Source organism: Quercus robur, chromosome 10, assembly GCF_932294415.1.
Source record: "Quercus robur chromosome 10, dhQueRobu3.1, whole genome shotgun sequence".
Classification (NCBI taxonomy): Eukaryota; Viridiplantae; Streptophyta; class Magnoliopsida; order Fagales; family Fagaceae; genus Quercus; species Quercus robur.
This window is the reverse complement of record NC_065543.1, coordinates 33,691,238-33,714,296: the sequence shown is the minus strand read 5'-3', so window position 1 is coordinate 33,714,296 and position 23,059 is coordinate 33,691,238. Positions and strand designations below refer to the sequence as shown.

The window sequence follows — 23,059 nt, the reverse complement described above, 5'->3', positions numbered from 1 at the left end:
AAATATTTAGAGAGAGAATGAGAAAATAGAAGCAGGAGAATTACATTATTTTTGAGGATTTTAGAAGTTGAGTGCTCTGCTGTTAATGAGTTATCAACTATGGTTTTTTAAAAAGTGATTTTTGGAATTATCCCATGCATTACAAAAAACTTCTAATAAACAGAATTGTCTTAAAAAAATGCACATGAAATCTCAACTCCGCTGAACTTTTTTCGTTCTAGCTTATAATAATGGAATCATGTTTTGTCCTCTTGAATGTACTACACAAATTACTTTTGACGGAAGAAAACAAAATCTTATAATAAGAAGCACGATATATGCCGTTTTCCATCATCAACAAAATATCTTGGTATGACCCAATTTATCTAACGATGAAGCATAATTGTCCATCTAGTTCGTACAGATTGGTGACTCTATGACTGTCTTCAAAAACTGGTTGGTTTCATGGTATCATATATCATCAAGATTTGCATTTGAGTACGATAGTGAGTGAGGAAGAAAATAAAATTTGAGAATAAAATCGGTCTTCGTTGGGTCAAAATCAAGATCTACAACCATGAAATGGCTTCTTGGATAGAGTTAGAGTGGTAGGATTTCATATTGGTTAAATGGTGAAGCATTCTATTGGTTGATTGCTTCTCCGAATATTCTTAACAAGAGTACTTTCTTTGACCTCTCCAATGAAAAATTCCAAAAGTGCAAAATCCTAGTATAACCAAGTAAAAATTGGCACTTTTTTATACTTCTCGATTCTTGGATTCCACAATGTCATTGATTTCACATTATATATGAACGCTACTTCATGACAACTATTGACACTGTTTGGGGTTGAAAGTGGCAATGTAAGAAGCTCCTTTTAAAGTTTTTGACATTATACCTACATGGGCGAGTTTTGCACAAAGTGCATGCATTTTATGAAAGAATTTTCTGGATTTTTATTAGTTTCCTCCAATGAAAGATGAAAGAGTGAGAAGTGTGAATGATGTAATTGGGTTTTAAGCATAGGGAAAACATGAATTTGAAAGATTGATGTAGTTCATTCTATTTTTAAGTCCAAGATAATGCAAGACTTAGAATATGAATGAGGCATACATATAGTCCACAAGTTGATGCAAGCAAGAAAAGTTGATTAAGACATTGGGTCCAAAACTTAAGACATTGGGAGCACATGTTTATTTGATCAAATTCATTTTTAGGCACACTTAAGATAATCTCAAAGCACATCCCTAATCTTGTCAAGATCTACTCACTAAGGAAGATACCAAGAAGCAATGAAGAGCATGAATGAAAGTATTGACATCATGAACAAGACACTTGTTTGCATGGAGGAGCTAATGAAGGATGTAATCACTCGACTACATAGGCTTTAAGATATGCATGGCACAAGCCGAGGATGTTTTTGGCAAGCCAAAAGAAAGAAAGTTATTGCCAATGACACTCCCAAAAAGAGAAGGGAATTTGATGACATTCACATATCGTTGTTAAAGGCCTTTAAAATCTTATCTAAGAAATGTTACCTCAAGCTACTTGAACCTACTCTTCTTCTAATTCCAATCCCAAACACCTGGAACATGAATGAGTATTGTGTTTTTCACCAAAAGTCAGGACACAAGACAAATAATTGCTTTAGATTGAAGCATGAGATTTAAGATTTGATTGATGGTGGAGTGATTGCCAAGCCAAGATGCTAGAGATGAAGCAAGATCAAATGAAGAGATGTGCTTAAGAGATTTGATCCATGAGAATACCTTTGCTAGAGGATGATCCATTTCAATTTTATTGAGTCTTTTTCAATTGTCATGTCTTTAATTTGTCAAGTCAATTTGAGTCTTTCTCGATGTTATGTTGTTGAGTCTTTCCCTTTGTTGTGTTGTTGAGTCTTTGTTTAAGATGTCTTGTTGATTCTTTCCATATGTTTTGTTGTTGAGTCATGTTCCTTTGAATTTTCAAGTCAATGTTGTTTCACTTTCAAAAAAGATGGTTATTCAAATATGACATGTATCATGTGATCTCTTTTTGCTAGCTTTGAAATGAATGAATCCTTAAACCTAACATATTGATTAATTCAAATAAGGAATCAAAAGATAAGATTGTCTTAGTTCATTCGATCACAAGAAGCAAGCATGAAAGTGAGAAAAAGGTTGAGATGTAGAGAGAAGAAAAAAAAAAGACTTCGATCAAGTGAGAGAGTACACAAGGATGAGTGATGAGAGATTTCTTGAAGCACAAGACATGAGTGAGTTCAAATATAGGAAAGAGAAATTGAATAAATAACTTATTGTTTCATATGGATGACACTACGATGATGAGAACTTGATGAGATTAAAAGACTAACCTAAGTTTAGAAAGGCTAAGAAATCAAGGTTGAAGGGATAAAAGGCCATATTTTTGCTACCCATTTTACAATGAGAGATTATTTCCACTTGCTAACCCCGTTGAGCCTAGATTACTTCTTTCTTTATACCCATGCCAAGAGATTATCCCCTACACTAGGAGCATGTTCTTAAGAAATGGTGATTTGAAAGGTTTACCCTTAACACTAGGGCATACTCTAATATTGGAAAAGATCAACCCTATACCAGGGGGCAAATTTTGTGGATGAATGATAGAGGGAAGTGAGGATGATTTATAAGTAAAAGAATACCCCTTTCCCAACAAGAGGCATGGAAAAAGAAAAAAGAGAGAAAAACAAAGAAAAGAAAAATGGGAGATACAAGAAAAGAAGAGAGGAAAAGGAAATGAAATTGAGAATCAAAATGGACAAGGAAAAATGGATGAAAAAGAAGAAAACAATGCAAGCACGAGATAAGTAGAAATCCTTGGCAATTAGGATACCTTGAGAATAAAATTGAATTTGAGCCTCAAATACCTTTTCTTTTTTAAGCCTTAGAATCTCAGCTTCGTTACAGTCCAAAAACAAGTCTTCTCTGATAAGTTGAGATTGTTTAGCCTTACAAATTTTGGAAAGCCTAATCTTAGTAGCGAAAAAATAAAAAAATAAAAAAGGTTTGTTTGGTTAAAAACCTAAAAGGGCAACCTAGACAAAAGTTAGGGCACCTTGAAAAGAAGTGAAGAAGAGTAACAAGGAAAATGATGAACTTTCACCAAGTTAGAGACAAATCATGAATGAAAATGACAAAGGAATGAACATACAAGAGAAGATGAAGCTACCTCCAAGCTAAAACAACTATGATGAGGAGAAAAGTGACCATACATGAGAGATGAGTTGATTGAGGAGAATACAAGAAGAGAGAGGTGAGAGAAATGAGGTATGCATGTTCAAACAAAGATAATGATTGAGTTTACTAGAGATAATCAAATTATAAATTCATATTTGGACCAATCAATGAAGATGGTAGGTGATTCATACAAAACTAGTTCAAAGAGAATATGCATTGGGGTACAAAATCATCTGGATCTATGATTCCTTGTTTTTACCTCCTTTCTTCAATTCCTCCAAATTTTCTTCAAGGTCCTATTTGTATTCAAATCATGTTGAGCTCTACTATCTCTAAACTTTTTATGTGGTTGAAACTTCTTTGGTCTAGAGTCTCTTCCAACTTGTTGTGTTCATAAATATTCATTTGTCTCAAAACTTGTATCGTGTTTAGAACTTCTTTGATCTAGAGTCTCTTTCAACTATCTTTGATCTTTGTCTAGAGGTGTTAGGAATTCTAGAGAATTGATGGTCATCCAAAGGCAAAAGGTGTATAAAATAAAAATGAACGAATGATTTGTTTGAATAAATATGTGTCCCCATAAAAGAAAAGAATACAATGAACACATGGCCTAATCAACACTTCCTTGTTAATGCTTTAAAGAAAAAAAATGCAATTTTTAGAAGTCCAAAAGAATGGGAAAGAAATTTTTTTTAAAAAAAGTGAGATGTTGAAAATAAAGAAAAAGAAAAAAAAAACGAAAGAGGAAGGTTTGAAAAGAAAATGAAGACTTGGAAAGTGAGAGAAGAAAAGAGAGGATGAAGATGAAGAGGAGAAGAGAGGGAATAAAAGAAAAGAAGATTGAAGAGAGAGAAAACAAAGGTGAAAAAAAAATGATGAGAAGATGAGAATGAGAGATTGAAAAAAAAAATTAGAGAGTAAACAAAAGAGAAAAGAAGAAAAAAAAAAGAATGATGATGAGAAGATAACAAAAGAGAAGAAAAAAAATGATGAGAAGATTAGGAAAAAAGAAACAAGAAAAGAGAGAACAAAAAAATTGTTTGAAGGGAAGATTTTGAGGAATGATGTGATATGTTGTGCTTGGTTTTGTCCTGATGTGTTTGGATCAAACCTAATGTGACTCGTTGTGATTGGTTCTGTCCTAATGTGTTCGAATTAAACCTGATGTGACCCATTTTGATTGGATTTGTCTTGATGTATTTGGACCAAACCAGATGTAAAGCGCTGTGATTGGTTCTATCCTGATGTGTTTGGACCAAACCTTATGTGACTCGTTGTGATTGGTGTGACTTAATTGTTGTGAGAAATCTAAAAAGTTTAAGAAAACTTCAAAATTCAAAAATGAATTCAATAATTCAAGAGAGAGATTGGCACAAGAAGAAAATCAAGAATTTTAAAAGTCTAAGAAGAATTTCAAAAGAAATGATTTTAAGTTTCAAATATCCAAGAGAAAAGAAAGTTTTCAAAACTGGATGGATTTGAATGATGAATTCCTTGATGTGTGATGTTGAGTTTTTTGAATTTTTTTTATGATGATATGATGTTGTGTTGGTGTGCTTATGCTTATGATGTTGTGTTGATATGTTTATGATGTTGGGATGATGTGTTGATAACATGATGTGTGATGTGTGATTTTTGGCTTAGGATAGTAGCCATTGATGTTGTTTTTATGATGTGTGGCTTTGCCATTAAAAGCGGCCACCTCTTTTTGGGACGTCGATCACTCACTAACAGGAGTAGTTAGTTTCTCCCATCTGTATTTATCAGAGTTCCACACTCTCTCATCTATAGATTTCAGGAAGGCTTTCATCCTCACCTTCCAATAGGCATAGTTATTCCCATCAAAGTGTGGAAGGATCACAAGACAGTGATCATGTTCCATGACAATAGGGGTCAAGGATCAACTCTTAAATCAAGAGATCTAAACACAAGAACTAACCTGCTCTGATACCACTTGTTAGTTTTTTGACCCCTTAACACAATATGTTTAACCTAATATTAAGCCAAGTTTATTAACAAGTTTGTTAATTCGATTTAGGTTAAACCAATATGTGTAAAACAGATATAAAGTGAAAAAAAAAAAAAAAAAAACACACAGATCTGATGACCTAGGAAAACCTAACCGGTAAAAAACCTAAGGAGGATTTAGCCTAACTATCCTCAAGGTAAAAACAAATCCACTATGAAGAAATTGAAGTTTGTACAATAAGACTTAGACCACTAACATCCTATTGCTACCTCGTGTAGAAAACTTACCACCACGACCATGTGACAGCTCCGAGTCCACGAACTACTTCTTTCCTTGATCTACAGCAACCACAAGTTCTCCTACTTGTGACTTTGAGACACCTCTCAAATGTTTCAGATGTTATTGAAAGTTTTTTATGCAGCAACTAAAGCAATCATCAAGTTCTTGATGTGAATCTTGATCTTGATAACTCTATGTGTGTGTATGAAGGTAAACACCTCTCAGATCTCACAAAAGATTCAACACACAACTCAACAAAGACTTCTAAAATGTAGTTAGGGTTTTTTCCTTTTATACTTGGAGTGAAACACTTAACCCTATACGTCATATGGGCTTGGGTTGGTTTAATAATTCTGCAGAAAATTACTGATTCATGAGGTTCGATCGATCGAGTCTAATTTTCGATTGACTAAGCCTTGTAGATTTTGAATAGTAATTCCTACAATTACTCGATTCCAACTTTACATCAATCCCAACTTTGAGCAAGCCTAAACCTAGACTAAATGTTTTGGTCATGGTTTGCCAACATATACAAATTGAAGTTATAATACATTAATTCCTAAAGTCTTAGAACCTAACACATTTTAATGTTATCCACTAATTAAAACAACAGTCAAAGTTTCCAGCATAACATTGAGTTATATACGTCCAAATGAAAGTTAATTTATTTAAATGACAAAAGATGTTTATTCAGTAATATGAAAGATTGGTTCTCACTTGTAAATATCCAAACTTGAACTGAGTACATCCTCCAAATAACCTAGATTTTTTTTCACCAATACTAAATATTTGCATCAACGTTAACAACAAAAATTAAATTAAGTTTTCATCTACATATTGCATCAACATTAACAACAAAAATTAAATTAAACCCAGTGACCACTTCAGAATCATAACTTTTTCTATTGAATCATAATGGATCATTTGGTAGATCCCCACATATTTAGCAAAAATTTGATTTTTACACCAACTACATATTTGCATCAAGGTTCTCAACAAAATTTAAATCCGATGGATCAAATTTGTTGACCAGAGACAAACTTATTCATAGATATGGAATTTGTGTTTCAAGTGAGATTGGAGGAAGAGACTGAGCTACAGAACTGCTCACAGATATGGGGTTTGTGTTTCAAGTATGTACTTACATACTACTCAAGTTTAGAGAAGTAGAGTATATACTTAGATGGTACATGAGTTTAACGAACTCGAGTATTGTGTAGTTTTCTAATTATAATACTCGATGATCCAAGTCCATGAGTTATGTCAACATATAACTCGAGCTCCACAAGCTTGAGTTCAAGGTGGCATTTTTTTAATTATTAAAATTCTAGCTTAGTCACGCTACAATGGCAAACTCAAGTGGAACTCGAGTACCCCAAACTTGAGTACCTAAATAGTGGTAAATTCTTACATATTTTCAAAACAGTGGTAGATTGATATATATTTTGGAAAATAGTGGTATTTGGTCATTTTGGCCGTTAGATGAATGGTAGGGTTTTTATACTATGAATGAGTGTGGGACATTTGTCATGTTTAGGTGTTAGATGCATGTTAGTGTGTGTGAGTTTATAATAACATATTAGAGGACCCTTTGATGAGATTAGGATTTACAATGAGTGAAGGCTGACCTATGGGTCGAGTGGGGTTGGGTGCCTAACACCTTCTCATCCTCATACCTAAACTCTAGATACGTGCTCTAATAAAGATCAATCCTTTCACAAGGGCGCTATATTTATGGATCCTAGACCTAAACTAGGTGATAACTCCATTTTACACCCTCCACTGTGGTCCATCCTAGGCTAAGACATACTCCTCAAAACGCAATGGGGGATGACACCCCGTCGTGGGTGCTTGCGCCCATAGGTAAGGCAAAAAACTAGCCTGAAGCGGGAGTGGGGCGTGGGCAGGGAATAGAAAACCAGCCCCATTACCATTCCCATAAATGTTAAGACATGACAAGCAATAATTTTGAACATAACATGCATATTTGGACATATCAATACATTTAATAGCATAATAAAATTATTTATTAGAGTTAATCTTATACCAATTATACATTACAAATACTGTATATTTAATACTCTTAAAGTTTTTTTTTTAGAAAGAACACTATAATATTATTAAGAAGAGATAGTCAAATTTGCCAAAATTACAACAGAAAGGTGTGGAGGAACATCCTCCATCCACACCGAAAACTCACTAACATGTCTAGCATGTTATGGGCGGAAAAATTACTCTTAAAGTTAATGGTGTATTCATATATTATTTATCAAATAAGTTGCCTATATGTACATTATAAAACCATATTGTGGCCAACTAATATTTTTAAATCATACTTAGGTTATATCATATAACATATGCCACTATTTTTTGTCTCCTAATAAATTTAAGGATAATTGTTTAGCTACAAAATTGGTTGTAGCGTAAGTCTACAATCTTATTCAATATCTTTTTATTGGAGATGAATTTTGACAAATCCACCATTGGATTACATCTTCTTTTTATATCCTCGATACTTGCAAAATTTTTAGGAAATTAAAGATCAATAGCTATGTCATCAATAAATTGTTTTAATGACAAGTTTTGGTAATTTAAAATTATTCATAAAACATAAGCTTATAAATCATATAGTAAAAATATTCAATTGACACAAAATTTGACATGTGTATTAAGAGTGTAAAGAACATATAATTCAACGGCTAGATTTTCAAAATATATAATAATGTTTATTTTATTAAGTAAGGTTGTAGCCTTAGACTACAATCAATTTTGTATCTAAACTTTATCCTAAATTTAATACACAATAATAGTAATGAATCATTAATTTTCATTTACTATTTTAATGCACAATCATGATAATATTTTATTGGTGGGTTCCAGTTAGTTCAACTGGTAAAGTCTCTGATAATTGAATAAGAGACTTGGAGTTCAATCCTTGCCTACACCAAAAACAGATTAATGGCTTGGTCTGATGATAAAGAGCTATTATCAGGAGCGGACGCCATAGATTGAAACTCAAAAAAAAAAAATGATCATATTTTATTTCATACTTTGCATTAAAAAAAAAAAGGACGGGCTCCCAAAAAAAAAAAACCTAAAAAATATATATTTTTCCTCTCTCTTTATTCCAACAGTAATTTTGATTTTGGAATCTTTATATATATATATATATATATATATTATCCATTTATATTTTTCCTTTTGTTTCTTACAAACAAATTCAACCATTTCAATTTGGCTGATTTATTTATGGATCAAACCCTTTCAAAACCAACTCTTCAATTTTAAATATGGTCTTTTCTTTTTCCCATTGTTTTACTCTCTTTTTTTGTGTGTAGTTTTTAAATTCATGCAATAAGGAGGAGGAGAAGAATATGGATAGGATGTTATATATAAAATTAGTTTAGTTCATTCTTTTCCAATATTTGTAATTTTTTTTTTTTTAGTTCTTATCAAATTTTTATTGTTCTCAATCGATTGAAATTTTTATAAAATAATGATAGTACCACAACAAAACCTACAACTTTTATTACAACTTGCTTATGTGGCAATCATGGTGGAGTAAAAGTGGTGAGTTCAAATGAGTCCACAACTCACCATGTGAGCAAGTTGTGCCAAAGTTGTAGATTTTGTTGTAGTAGCATTAATTCATTTTTATATTTGTATGTTTTAATTTTTATTCTCAAGGTTTAGATTACTTGTTATTAACGATTTTTTTTTTTTATGGATTTGTCGTTCATTCATGGATTTTAATATCACTTTTGTAGTTGATTTTGATCCAAAGATATTTATACACTGGAATTTTATCATTGCATGGATGAATGGTATTGAGCATGGGATACTAATTAAGGTAAAACTCTTCCATGTTCTTTCTTTTTCAATCTTTTTTTACCCATGAGACTCTTGGGTTATTTCGAATGAGTAATGATCCTTCTTATGATTTTCTGTTTATTAGTTTTGCAATATAGACTTGATTTTTCTTGAACTAGTAAAGTTTGGAATTGTCATTGATGATGCATAAAATCGTCAGTGATGAGTTGATCGTACACACGCATGCCAATTAGGATACCTAAAGAACAAAAGAACAAAGAACCTACAAAGAGCACCGGTGGGGTGCCAACCAAAGAATCTCCGAAGATTAAGTCAGTGATAGAAGAATCTTCAATAACTCAAAAGTGTAAGAGTTAGGAAATTTCACATTCCCTGGAGAAAAGGAGACTTGGTGCTTATATAGTGGTGTAAGGCTAACCAAGATACCATGAACATAGGACCTTTCCCTTTACGGAAGATATGGAGTTATTGTTCTGAGATCTTAGGGCTTTACTTCCCATACTAGGAGGATACGAATATGTAGAAAAATCTTTGGACGTGGTGTGCAAGTTCTTTCCTTATAGGAATGCATGAGTGAAGAACACGCAAATGGTGTGGGTTAAGTGTAATCCATCTTCGGTACTGGTTAACCCAATGGGTACTTTCCTACCCAACGGTGAATGTGAGTGGAAAGTATGGCTGATGTCACATCATAATCAACCCAAAGGGAACCTAGTACCTGAAGGGTAAAAAGAGATCGAAGGACCTTTCAAACCCGAAGGGTAAATGGAACCTGAACGGCATTTCAAACCCAGAGGGTAAATGAAACCCAAAGGGTAAATGGACCCGAAGGGCTTTTTCAACCTGAAGGGCATTTCCAACCCAAATGGTAAAAGTAGACCGAAGGGCGTTTCCAACTTGAAAGGTAAATGGAACCGAAGAGCATTTCCAACCTGAAGGGTAAATGGAACTCGAAGGGCATTTCCAACTCGAAAGGTAAAAGTAGACCGAAGGGTACTTCCAACCCGAAGGGTATTTCCAACCTCAAGGATAAATAGAACCCAAAGGGTAAATAGAACTCAAAGGGCATTAGGGTAAATGAACCCGAATGGCATTTCCAACTCGAAGGATAAAAGGAGTTAGAAAATTTCTTAGTTAAAATATTCCTTAAAATGAATAGGACATCTCCTTGAAGGTTCATGTTAGTATTTTGTGCAATAGTCAATAGGTTTTTTTGTGAACAATTGTTAATAATTCATTTTCTTTGTTTCTATTTAATTCATTTTTTTAATATGCAACCTTTTTTTTGTTTTTTACATCGCCAACATGGTCTATAAAGTTATATAGTACAACCAAATACCAATAGGCGATGTGAGTTAACTCTTTAAGAATAAATAAATACAATCCACTTGTAGATAAAGAAGAACAAAAAAAATACCATTCAATTAATAAGTGATGTGAAAATTAAAATACCACATGAAATTTCATGAATAGTGTAGGGACTCAATTTGTAACGACCCCAAATTGGTTTATTGGGCTCGAACATTAAAGGCCCAAACAATAAATTTGTAGAGAGTGGGCTGAAAGGTTAGGCCTTGGTCACCGGACAGTGGTTAGTCATGGTGTTCATGGTGGACGCACAAAAGTGAACTGTGCTTGCCCAAGAATTCTTTCTCCTCGGCACGGCCTAGGAGGCTTTGGTTCTTGGCCTTTTTTCCCAGCCCCTTTTCTGGATTGCTTCCTTCTCCTTTTATACTAGCCTTTACCCTCCCCCTAACGTCCACGTGTAGGTCCAGCTTTCTAGGGCTGATACTTGTCCTATCAGCCCATACCCAAAGTGGTTGGGGGTGGTTTTAAAGCTGAAAAGTATTACTCTGTCAAGCGCAGAGTACTTAATTGTAGTAATGGCAGTCTTTCCCTTGTCGCCACACTGCTCAAGCGTCCTTTCCCCATTAATGTGGAGGTGTCTATCTTTTCCTTGAACCACTTCTATACCATACTCGCCCTTTTTCCTAGAAGCGCCTTGAGATGCCGAGAACAGAATTGTCCTCGGCTGCATCTCTAGGCCATTTGGACTTCCGTTGCATGTCCTCGGCGTGGGCCTTGGGCCCTAATGCAAAGTGGGCCGGGGTCACAAATTTTCTGGCCCCACAATAGCCCCTTAAAATCCTGCTGTTCGGCCCCTCGAACGGAGAGGAGGGTTTTGGTGACGTCGGGCCTATGTCACGGCTTGCCAAGCCTTGTCATTCATCAATGCAGGTGCCTCTTCATTTGCCTGGGACATGCTCCTGATTATGAGACATTCCTTTAGTTTTGCTCACACCGCGCTATTGCCGTTTCGGTGCACGAGGCGCGTCTTTACTAAGTTCCCTTTACGAGGCGACACAAATCCAACGGTTGAAGACGGCGTTAGGAGTTGTGTGGGACTTATCTCGTTTTGTAGCTTTTCTTGGAGATTTGTACAGATTAAGTGCCACCAGGCTTGCCCCCCATATAAGAAGCACGGTGGGGGGTCATTTTCTTTATTTGTAGACATTTTAAGCCTTTCAAATTCCTAACTCTCTAGTTATGCCCATAGTCCCTATTACTAGTGTGACTGAGCCTTCGGGGGTGATATGGTCAAGAACAGGATGGGGGTAAAGGGATCTCACCCTCTCCAGAAGTATTAGGTTTCCCCGAGACTCAAGATGGCCCGGTCAGGGCAAGGGTGACAAAGACTCAAGACACTTCTTCCCCTTAATAAGGCAAGAAAGGAGCCCCTTCTTCCTTCAGCCAAAATCTGAAGCAGGTAGAGGTCGCATCAGATTTTCGATGTGACAGCACTGAGGTTTCTCATCGTCGGTACCATCCGCTCTCTCCTGAGCGCTGCTAATATGATACCTGCTCGATTGTAGTCAGAGCTGGTACGGGGATTAGGCATCTCTGCTTTTGCCTCTCTTCCATCACTGGTGCCACCTAGGTGCCTCCGCTTCTTCTTCTCTTCCGTCACTGGTGCCATCCTAACGTGCTTAGCTACTGCTAGGGCTAAATCTTGAAGGGTTTATCATTCCCCTGTATCTTTTTTTTTTTTTTTTGCTTTTCTTTTTACTTCTGTATTTAGCTTCTGGTATAGGCTTGTTTAAGCCCCTTATTGTACGATGTACTACTTCTTTGTCTAATAAAAGATGACTTTACCCCATTTTGCGTGTTTTTACTTTTCTGCCATAATTATTTTGTGAATGGATATGCTGGTGGTCTTTTCTTTTGAACAATACTTAGGGCTGAAACTCTTGTTAACAAAGAGCTATCACTTTGAACTCATTAAAACTGATGGGCACAATAACGCCGACTTGAAGTAAGTTAGCCATATGAGACTGACTGAGATAACCGCTGATGCTCTGTATTGCATATGGGGTGATCACCCGAGGATGAGTAACCTAAAATGAACTACCCGAGAGGGTCGCCGAGCACTAGGGTGCTTTGTCATGTTCCTGACAATTCATAGCCTGAACCCTTTTTTGGCACCCGGTCCGAGGACCGAGGTACGACTGTACCGGGTCTAAACACTTGGTTTGTGTTAGTTTCCTTAGAGCTGGGAATCCGAGGACCGCTCGAGATTTCCATTCTGTCTAGGACTTAGGCCATTTTCTGGTGATTAGTTTTCCCATAGGTTTGAGTCCGAGAACCATGCAATACCTTGGTTTTGTCCAAAACTTAGATTTTCTTTAAGTAGTTGGTTTCCCCATAAGTTTGAGTCCGAGGACCATGTAATACCTTGGTTCTATCCAAAACTTATAACTTTTCTTTAAAGTAGTTGGTTTCCCCATAGGTTTGAGTCCAAGGACCATGCAATACCTTGGTTCTGTCCAAAACTTATAACTTTTCTTTAAAGTAGTTGGGTTCCCCATAGGTTTGAGTCTGAGGACTATGCAAGATCTTGGTTTTATCCAAAACTTAGATTTTCTTTAAAGTAGTTGGTTTCCCCATAGGTTTGAGTCCGAGGACCATGCAAGACCTTTCTGTCCAAAACTTATAGTTTTTCTTTAAAGTAGTTAGTTTCCCCATAGGTTTGAGTCCGAGGACCATACAAGACCTTGATTTTGTCAAAAACTTAGATTTTCTTTAAAGTAGTTGGTTTCCCCATAGGTTTGAGTCCGAGGACCATGCAATACCTTGGTTCTGTCCAAAACTTAGATTTTTTTTAAGTAGTTGGTTTCCCCATAAGTTTGAGTCTGAGGACCATGCAATACTTTGATTCTGTCCAAAACTTATAGCTTTTCTTTAAAGTAGTTGGTTTCCCCATAGGTTTGAGTCCGAGGACCATGCAATACCTTGATTCTGTCTAAAACTTATAACTTTTCTTTAAAGTAGTTGGTTTCCCATAGGTTTGAGTCCGAGGACCATGCAAGATCTTGGTTCTGTCCAAAACTTAGATTTTCTTTAAAGTAGTTGGTTTCCCTATAGGTTTGAGTCCGAAGACCATGCAAGACCTTGGTTCTGTCCAAAACTTATAGCTTTTCTTTAAAGTAGTTGGTTTTCCCATAGGTTTGAGTCCGAGGACCATGTAAGACCTTGATTCTGTCCAAAACTTAGATTTTCTTTAAAGTAGTTGGTTTCCCCATAGGTTTGAGTCCGAGGACCATGCAAGACCTTGGTTCTGTCAAAAACTTATAACTTTTCTTCAAAGTAATTGGTTTCCTCATAGGTTTGAGTCCGAGGACCATGCAATACCTTGGTTCTGTCCAAAACTTAGATTTTCTTTAAATGGTTGGTTTCCCCATAGGTTTGATTCCGAGAACCATGCAAGATCTTGGTTCTGTCCAAAATTTAGATTTTCTTTAAGTAGTTGGTTTCCCCATAGGTTTAAGTCCGAGAACCATGCAAGACCTTGGTTCTGTCCAAAACTTAGATTTTCTTTAAGTAGTTGGTTTCCCCATAGGTTTGAGTCCGAGGACCATGCAAGACCTTGGTTCTATCCAAAACTTAGATTTTCTTTAAAGTTTTGAGGATTAGCCCCTTGACTAAGGTGACTTGATGTTGGAAGCCTCTAAAACTGCCCGTGCCACTGGCGCTTTGAAGCGTAGCCCCTAGTGGGACTTTATATTAGGGCAACAACAGCGGGCTGTTGGAAACGATGAAGGGGCTTTCGCAGACCCTTATTTGATAGGAGCTTGATCCTACCATGACTAACCGCCACTTGTGCCAACGCACAAGCCTTCCCACAAACGGCACCAATTGTAGGGACTCAATTTGTAACGACCCCAAATTGGTTTATTGGGTTTGAACGTTAAAGTCTCAAACAATAAATTTGTAGAGAGTGGGATGAAAGGTTAGGCCTTGGTCACCGGACAGTAGTTAGTCATGGTGGACGCACAGAAGTGAACTGTGCTTGCCCAAGAATTCTTTCTCCTCCGCACGGCCTGGGAGGCTCTAGTTCTTGGCCTTTTTTCCCAGCCCCTTTTCTGGATTGCTTCCTTCTCCTTTTATACTAGCCTTTACCCTCCCCCTAACGTCCACGTATAGGTCCAACTTTCTAGGGCTGATACTTGTCCTATCAACCCATACCCAAAGTGGTTGGGGGTGGTTGTAAAGCTGAAAAGCATTGCTCTGTCAAGCGCAGAGTACTTAATTGCAATAATGGCAGCCTTTCCCTTGTCCCTTATCGCCACATTGCTCAGGGGTCCTTTCCCTATTAATGCGAAGGTGTCTATCTTTTCCTTGAACCGCTCATATACCATACTCGCCCTTTTTTCTAGAAGCGCCTTGGGATGCCGAGAACAGAATCATCCTCGGTTGCATCTCTAGGCCATTTGGACTTCCATTGCATGTCCTTGGCGTGGGCCTTGAGCCCTAATGCAAAGTGTGCCGGGGTCACAAATTTTCTGGCCCTACAAATAGAATTAAAGCAATCTACTCAATATTTTTTCTTCATTTTATGTATAAGAAAAAAAATAACAATGAAGAAACACTCCTATATCAAGTGGTAAGATTTCGAGGGTTATGTGAATTACGAGGGAAAAAATGTTGTTCAAATATTTCAAGCTATGATGTGAGATCTAATAAAAACTAAGAAATATATTATCTTCCAATCAGTTACATGAATTATACCTTAATGTATATGTCAAATGTTCAATGAGTTCTATTTTGTATATATTTCGTAAATTTGGAAAAACAATATATATCACAGACCTTGCATTTGATTAATTTATTTTCTAAGTAATTTTTAAAGCACAACATGCAATAAAGAACATCCCCCCCCCCCCCCCCCCCAAAATACATAGTTTCATTCATATATTTTACAAATAAATAAATAAGTCATCCCATGCAAGACATGGGCCCATAATTAGTTTTAATAAATATTTGTTGAAATATTCATGTATGAGTAGTGAATTTAGTTAAGTAGTGAAATCTCACATTGGATACTGATGAAAAGAAAGTGTATTTAATATAACATAGTTGAACTCATATCTTTAAATATTTTGCATTAAATGATATCTCTATATGTTATACTAAGTATAACCGCTTGAGGAGTCTTCCCAAGATATTTATCTCCAAAACAAAGAGATATTAAAACCAATGGTTTGCCCGAAGTGCCACAATTATGACTTGGTCAAAGGCTCACACACAAAGGGGGAGATTTGTTGAAATATTCATGTGTGAGTAGTGTATTTGATTAAGTAGTGAAGTTTCACATTGGATACTAATTGAAAAAAAAAAAAAAAAAGTTATTAATATAACATAGCTTAGCAGCCTAAGCTCATACCTATTGAGCTTAAGCCTTTCGGATTACATATGTCTCTATATATTATATTAACTACTTAAGTAGTCTTCCCAAGGTAATTCTCTCCCAAAAAAAATTAAATTTGTACTTTTTTTTTAGAGATAATTACAACATGTTGCTAATTCCGTAACTCGAACCATTTCCCCCTTAAACCCCCAAGTATTTTGTACATAGGGAGGTGCCAATTCAGTTACAAAACCTTTGGCAAAATTTGTACTTGATGCAATAAAACATTCACTCACTTTCTCATATTTACTTAACTTATTGTTGATATATTATATAGTTAATGAGAGAGAGTCAATAAATTGTCACAAGTTCATTTAGTGTGTGGGTTTAGGCTTCTTTCCTAATACACACAAGTAAGAATTCATCTCACCATTCAGAAGTAAGGTTCTTCCTAAACAGTTTCCTGAGCCATCTTTTCTCTTATATACATTCATCTCCTAATTGGGAAATTTTTTTTTTCTTATTTTTGGGGAAAAAGAGGTTCTACTTTACAGGTTTTTATAAATTTATAAAGTGTACAGTGGATGATGGGCTTGTCATATCCTAGGGGACAACGTGCTAATAACCTTTCTATATAATCTTGCTAAGAAAATGTGAATCATCTCAAAGGAATGTGAATCATCTCAAATGAGTGATTTGATCCACACTTCAATTTTTGTCACTCATCTCTTGTAACTATTCATTAATAAGTTATTAATTATTTTATATTATTAAAGGTGCTATAACTTTTTATATTCTCAAGTAAAAGAACACCCTCCATTTCTTTTAAAAAAAAAAAAAAAAAAAATTTTTTTTTTGCTTTCGGCATCAAGCAATATATTACATTGTAACCTATTTTTTTATGTCGTGGAAGTCTAAAGAAAGCACGCATGATACTCTCTTGATGGAACTAAAACTAAATTGTTAGTTCCTAGTAATAAAGCTCAAATCCATAAGAAGTTTTCCTGAATCTACAAGGAGAAGAAAACTAAAATCCACTAGAAAAATAATTTGACAAAAGTCTATATTTATTGATAATAGTCTCTCTTGCCTCTAACAGCTACAAAACATATAAATACTAAGAAAAAGGTCTAAAACCCTAATTCACACTAATTACGTGATTAGGTGACAAAATACTGAAATTTACCAAAAATGGAAAAATTGAGTTAAATGCAAAAACTACTGACCTTAAGGGTCGTCCCAAAACAGATGAGACCTTATTCTGACTTTTAACTAAAAGTTATTAAGGAAAAACGAATATTACTATAAATAGCAAAAACATTGTTTTCGTTGCCTTAATGAAGGACTTCACCTAATCAGAATGCCGTTTCTCTTCAACTTACCAAATTTCATGCAATTTCGACACTCACCCTGATGACCTCTATTGACACCCCCTTTCATCTTGCGTTGTGACTTTCTGCGTCCTTGCTGCTTTAGGAATGCATGTGTTGTCTGCTCTACATCATCTTTCATAGATAAACTTAAAGCAAGTTTAATCTTTATCTTTGAACAACCATGAATTTTCTTTATGTTAAAAGGAGGTATGAACTGCTAAGAGCATACATAGCTCAATTAAATAATTAATTGATATTTTTAATATAAATATTTAGAATTTAAATCTCACATCCTTTATAAAGAATGATTATAAAATAAATAAAAATGGTCCGAACTTGATGAAAAGAAGGGTCCATCATAATCCTTCTTTATTATTTTTTTTAAAAAAATTAATCTTTTCTTTTCCCCATGTATCCATTATAATCCATTAATCCTTATGTTTCCCCTTATTATTACTACTCCCAAATTATTGCTAGTCCACTCATTCACACACGATTTTCGAGGCAGAAAATTATTAGGTATTTTCGGAGTATCATCAATGCGTACTTTTTTCTCTCACATGAATGGTAAGTCCTACCATAAATTTAATTAGTGGGACCTACCATTCATGTGAAAAGAAAATGTGCGCATTTATAATACTCTGGGAATACACAATAATTTCTCTGATGAATTTTTTTTTTTATTTTAAATACACACCTGGAAGTGAATCCCACACGCATTGGAGCAATGGTCTCAACTCTTAACATCCAACACTAGAAAGAAAGTAAAATCAAAACAGCAAAACTCAATCCTTTCAAAATTACATGTGAAAAGAGATAAATACAAGAAAAGACTCTAAAACAATCTCTCTGAAAATTAATTGTGGCTCAATACCTTTTTACATTAAAAGAAAAGACCATCTAATGGATAAATATAATAATATGGAGGTAGAGAATTTTTAATTCAATTGACATCTCTTAATGTTTTCAACAAAGATGTTTAGTATTCAAATCTTCCATCTCTTAACCATTGAATTATATTATAAACAATAAAAAGTATAATATGAAGAATAGATTAAGAATAAATTAACATATTTGCAACAACCCAAAAATTTTCGGTTGAGTTAAAAGTTAAGTCTTTTTTTACTGTAGTCTAATCTAAGTGTATGTGTGTGATATACTTAAATCCCGGTCTTGCCTCCCCTACATCCTACACCCACAAATATTTATACTTATAAAATGACTATCACGCGATATGCAATGTTAAAGGTTAAAATTTGTGATTATACTATTTGTGTTAAAAAAATTTGTTGGATAAAATTTCGGTTTAGATGTTGTTACTAAGCCCGCCTAATAAGTAGTTTCAGTTATGGATATATGATTGACAGTGAGCATCTAGAGTTATCTTAACCAGTCATAGTGGCAACGGACATGGAGTTTTTTTTTTTTTTTTTTTTTTTTTTTGAGAAGCAGGACATGGAGTTAATCTAGACTTATATAGAAAGAAGACATTAATCGAAGTAACTTGGATTCCAATCTATGGCTAGTCAATGCACTTAGATTTAAATTTAAAAAACAAAAATTATGGTGATCTTGTTTAAATTTGCTAAGAGCTTACGGCTTAGTATAAGTCCATTTACATTGATTGTCCATTTTCTTTGTTTTGATGGTTGTTATATATAATCTATCTCACTTTCTTAGCTTGAAAAATACTATAAAATATGTGTTATTTAATGTGTATCACACCTAATTACTTATTTGAATTCATATCCAACATGTATAAATTCCTTTCACAAACATAGATCCCATCTCAAACTACCCGAGAAAAGAAATAGAAGTCAATAATTAAATGGTTTCACTTTAATAGGCCTATAGAAATAGAATGACTCATTGACTTGCAATGCTCTTTTTAACTCTCTAATTTTTCTTACTTATAGCAAATTAATTAGTTAATTAAATTTGTCCTTATTTTTTGTTTTTGTTTTTTTATTTCACTTCACTGCAAATCCAAAGTGTAACTAAAAGTAACAAATTGTAGCTTTGTCAGTCAAAAAAAAAACATACAAATTGTAGCTTTGGGCGTTGCACGCGTGAAGAAGCGCGTTCAGCTTCCCAGAAGCCCAACCTTATATTCCTACAAAAGCGTTCAACCGACAGATCCGCTAAGACGAACACATTGGACTTGCTTTCCTATACCCACTCCCATTTCGACACGTCATACTCCCTACCCCAACGGTCCGCCACCTGGCACTTCTCTCTTATCACCTTTTTCTCTAGTCTTCTCCCATTTCAAGAAACATAAAAATGGTTTGTCTCCAACTCGATTTATAAGAAATTCGTTTAATCTGTTTCATGCTGATTAATAATACAAGAAATACTACGTTGACAATATTTTTATAACATTTTCACAATAAATCACGGGTAATTAATTGTTATTGGTTCAAATTTGAACCTAATACTAAGTTACTTTTTTGCCCTAACAATAACAACCAGTAACAACCTGCCACACAGGATTCGTTGTAAAAATATTGTGAAAATATTATGGACATATCATTTCTCATAATACTATCCATATGTATTTTTAATTTAACAACTTATTTTAGGAAACGCGTTTAAAAGTAATACAATTGGATAGTGTTATAAATCGCCACAATAATAGATTGAGGAAGATTCTACTAAACCAATTTATAAAACCAGCACATCAATCCTATTACATGGCACAACACCATTGCTCATCAAATAGTTGTAACAACAAGAAGGAAAATTATTAGCTACTCCCGGAGTACCATAAATGCGTACTCCCCATTCTCACATGAATGATGGGTCCCACTATAAATTTAATTAATAAGACCCACCAATAATGTGAGAGGAAGGAATACGTATTTATGGTACTCCGAGAATAGCTAATAATTTTCCCAACAACAAGGAAACATGCACATGAATATTTGTGGCTTTCCTATAAATACAACTGCCACTATGCCATTACCTTCACCCAAAAAACCATCTAAATTTGTTTCAACAAATTCCATACAATTAGGAGCAAACTTACCCCAAAACAAGAAAGATTAAATAATAATAAAAACTCTCTCTAATTCCATGTTATTTCTAACCTTCTTGTTGATTTGTTGAAGCTATTTTATATTGTTTTTAAGGTCATTAGCCTAGAAGTGTTCTTCCAAACCATGAGTCCTACACAATTCCATGCAAAGAAGGACGTCACCAACAATGTCTTGTGCCCACCTCCCTTGAAGGTCAATAAGGACTCTCATTTCATCAAGAAATCATCGGGGTCGGTGTCCTCATCCTCGTCGACCTCCTCCCTTGTTAACAGCGTGGCGGGGACCGCCAAGCCGCAGCAGCGCCATCCGGTCATAATCTACACACATTCCCCGAAGGTCATCCACACACACCCTAGGGACTTCATGGCATTGGTGCAAAAGCTCACGGGGCAATCGCGGTCCGAGGAACATGACACGGCTCGACAGAAATCTGAATCTGGTGGCAATGCTTCAACCTCGTCCGACGAGGAAAACAAGAGTGTGAAGATCGTGGGAAACGATGACAATGAGTCGTCATCGGTTGTTACCGATGAGAATTGCAGCAGCCTAGGTGATGGTCAAGTGAATTCTTGTTTTGTGCCACCGATTTTTGAGACACCAAATCCATACATGACCAATATCCCATTTTTTACACCCAATTCGGCTGAGTTTTTGTGCTCGAATCAGCCCTTTTATAATTACACAGACTCTTTGTTTTTTACCCCCAACATGAGGAGTTCTGTTTCATCATCTTCCAACTTGGAAGGGATTAGAGAGTTTCGTGAGTACTAAGGTTTTTAGTTATTTTATTTCTTGAAATGAGTTTTTTTCTTTTTCTTTTTTTTTCAACAATATTTCATTTCTTTTTCATGCCAATAAGGTTCTAATTTTGTGAGATAGGACTTAGTTTTTTTCTGGGGTTTTGTTTTTTCATTGATAGCCAGAATAAAAGGCAACGAAAATGAAATGAAGTTGTTTCTTTGTAATTTTTTTCTTAGTTGGAATGACTTTATATGCTGTATTCTTTCCTATTTTCTTCCTGTTATCTCATCAAAGGAACTGTTATTCTTTTTATCTTTTTCTTTTTTTTTTTGGCCAAATATGTTTTTTTTCATGAGAGAGTTTCAACCTATGACATCTATTCCTGATGATAGTTATTTATCATCAAACCAAGACACCAATCAGTTTTTGGTATAAGCGGAGATTGAACCCTAAATCTCTTATTCAACTATCAGAGACTTTACCAGTTAAGCTAACTGGATTCCACAATACATATTTGATTTCGTTAATTGTTAAAACTTGGGAAGTATGTAACACACAATTAATGACAAATGTGACATGTAAAATGTATGAGTACAGCATGAACTACTAGGTCTATTGATCAAGGTTTTAAATACGGAAAAGTTCATATGCATGAAAAGCAATTAGAAGAGAAGAATATGGTATTAATTAAGGTTCAAAATCTAAAACAAATCCTATTCAAAAGAACCTTGAACAAATGACATTCAGTTTGTTTTGTTTTGAATGATGATGATAGTTAGAATTAGTAGCACTAGTCCTCCTCACATATAACACATTGCAATTGAAGTAATTTTGATGAAATATATATATATAAATTATTGCAAGGTTGGTGTTACTCATTATTTTTGCACTTGCAATGAAATCAAAATGGGAAATAGCCATTAAAATTTTGTTAAAAGGTTGAGAGATGGGGATTAGGGAGTGTGAAGGGTCAAATGAATTTGTATGACAACACTTGCCAGTTGCCAGTCCTTAGAATTTTAAATTATTACTCGTAAATTAGTTCAAATTAAGATGGTTATATCTATTACAGCTGTGTGGATAAAACTGTCTAACACAATTTCAGATTTTCTTCCAAAGATAAACACATTTCGACATTCTTCTCTTTTGTAAAACGAGTTTGAAGGAAATTTTAACAAAATATTACAATTATTATTATTATTATTCTTTTGGATACAATATTGCAATTATTAAAGGGAAAAGTTAACGGATTCTTTAAGAGTATTGATTTAGGATATATTTTTTGAAACTTTTTATGTGAAAATAAAAAAAATAATTAAATTTTTTAACATCTTTTTGTATTTTTCATAAAAGTGAAATCAAAACTTTCTTAAAATAATTTATTAATAATTATCATAAGGACACTCGTTAAAAATGGTTGGAGCTATGACATAATTTTTTTAGTAATTTGTGTGTACAAATGTTCACTAATTATTTGGATTAGAATTTAGCACCTTCAAATTAGAAGTTTGAACAATTATGGCAAACATATGACGATGATTATGAGCATTTAATAGCACTCTTTAGAATCTTCCTTGTTAATTATCTTCCTCCACTTTCTCTTATGAAAGCTTGGGATGTCCACTATAAAGTTCATTCAAAATGCGCATATCTTTTTTGCATAAATAATACATTAGAAGAAACGTGGATATATAAATTAAATTGTATGTAAGAAAAGAAAAAGATTAAAAAAAAAAAAAAAGAGTTTGGCTTACCTCTAGGCTCTAGTACTTTTTTAGCTAGACATATTATTTTGTTTTAAATATATAGTAGTAAGTGGTAATAGCTTTTAATTTTCACATTTTATTTAATTAGTAGGTGATGTGACAATCTTTCATTAAAATAAAAGGAAATTTCTTTTAAAAAATTATTAAAGATAAGGAAAAAAAAAAAACATATATCTTTTTAAATACATTAAGAGAAAC

At 34.5% G+C, this 23,059-nt stretch overlaps 1 protein-coding gene across 1 annotated transcript; it reads left to right on the top strand.

Annotated features, from left to right (window-relative positions):
- The first annotated feature begins 20,477 nt into the window (after positions 1-20,477).
- Positions 20,478-21,125, top strand: LOC126703575 (VQ motif-containing protein 20). The gene has a single exon (XM_050402532.1). It carries the CDS (start codon positions 20,478-20,480, stop codon positions 21,123-21,125), a length of 648 nt encoding a protein of 215 aa, XP_050258489.1.
- The last annotated feature ends 1,934 nt before the right edge of the window (positions 21,126-23,059 follow it).

What these genes read in the sequence shown, in the direction of transcription:
- LOC126703575 (XM_050402532.1), top strand. Translation starts at nt 20,478, where the DNA reads ATGAGTCCTACACAATTCCATGCAAAGAAGGACGTCACCAACAATGTC.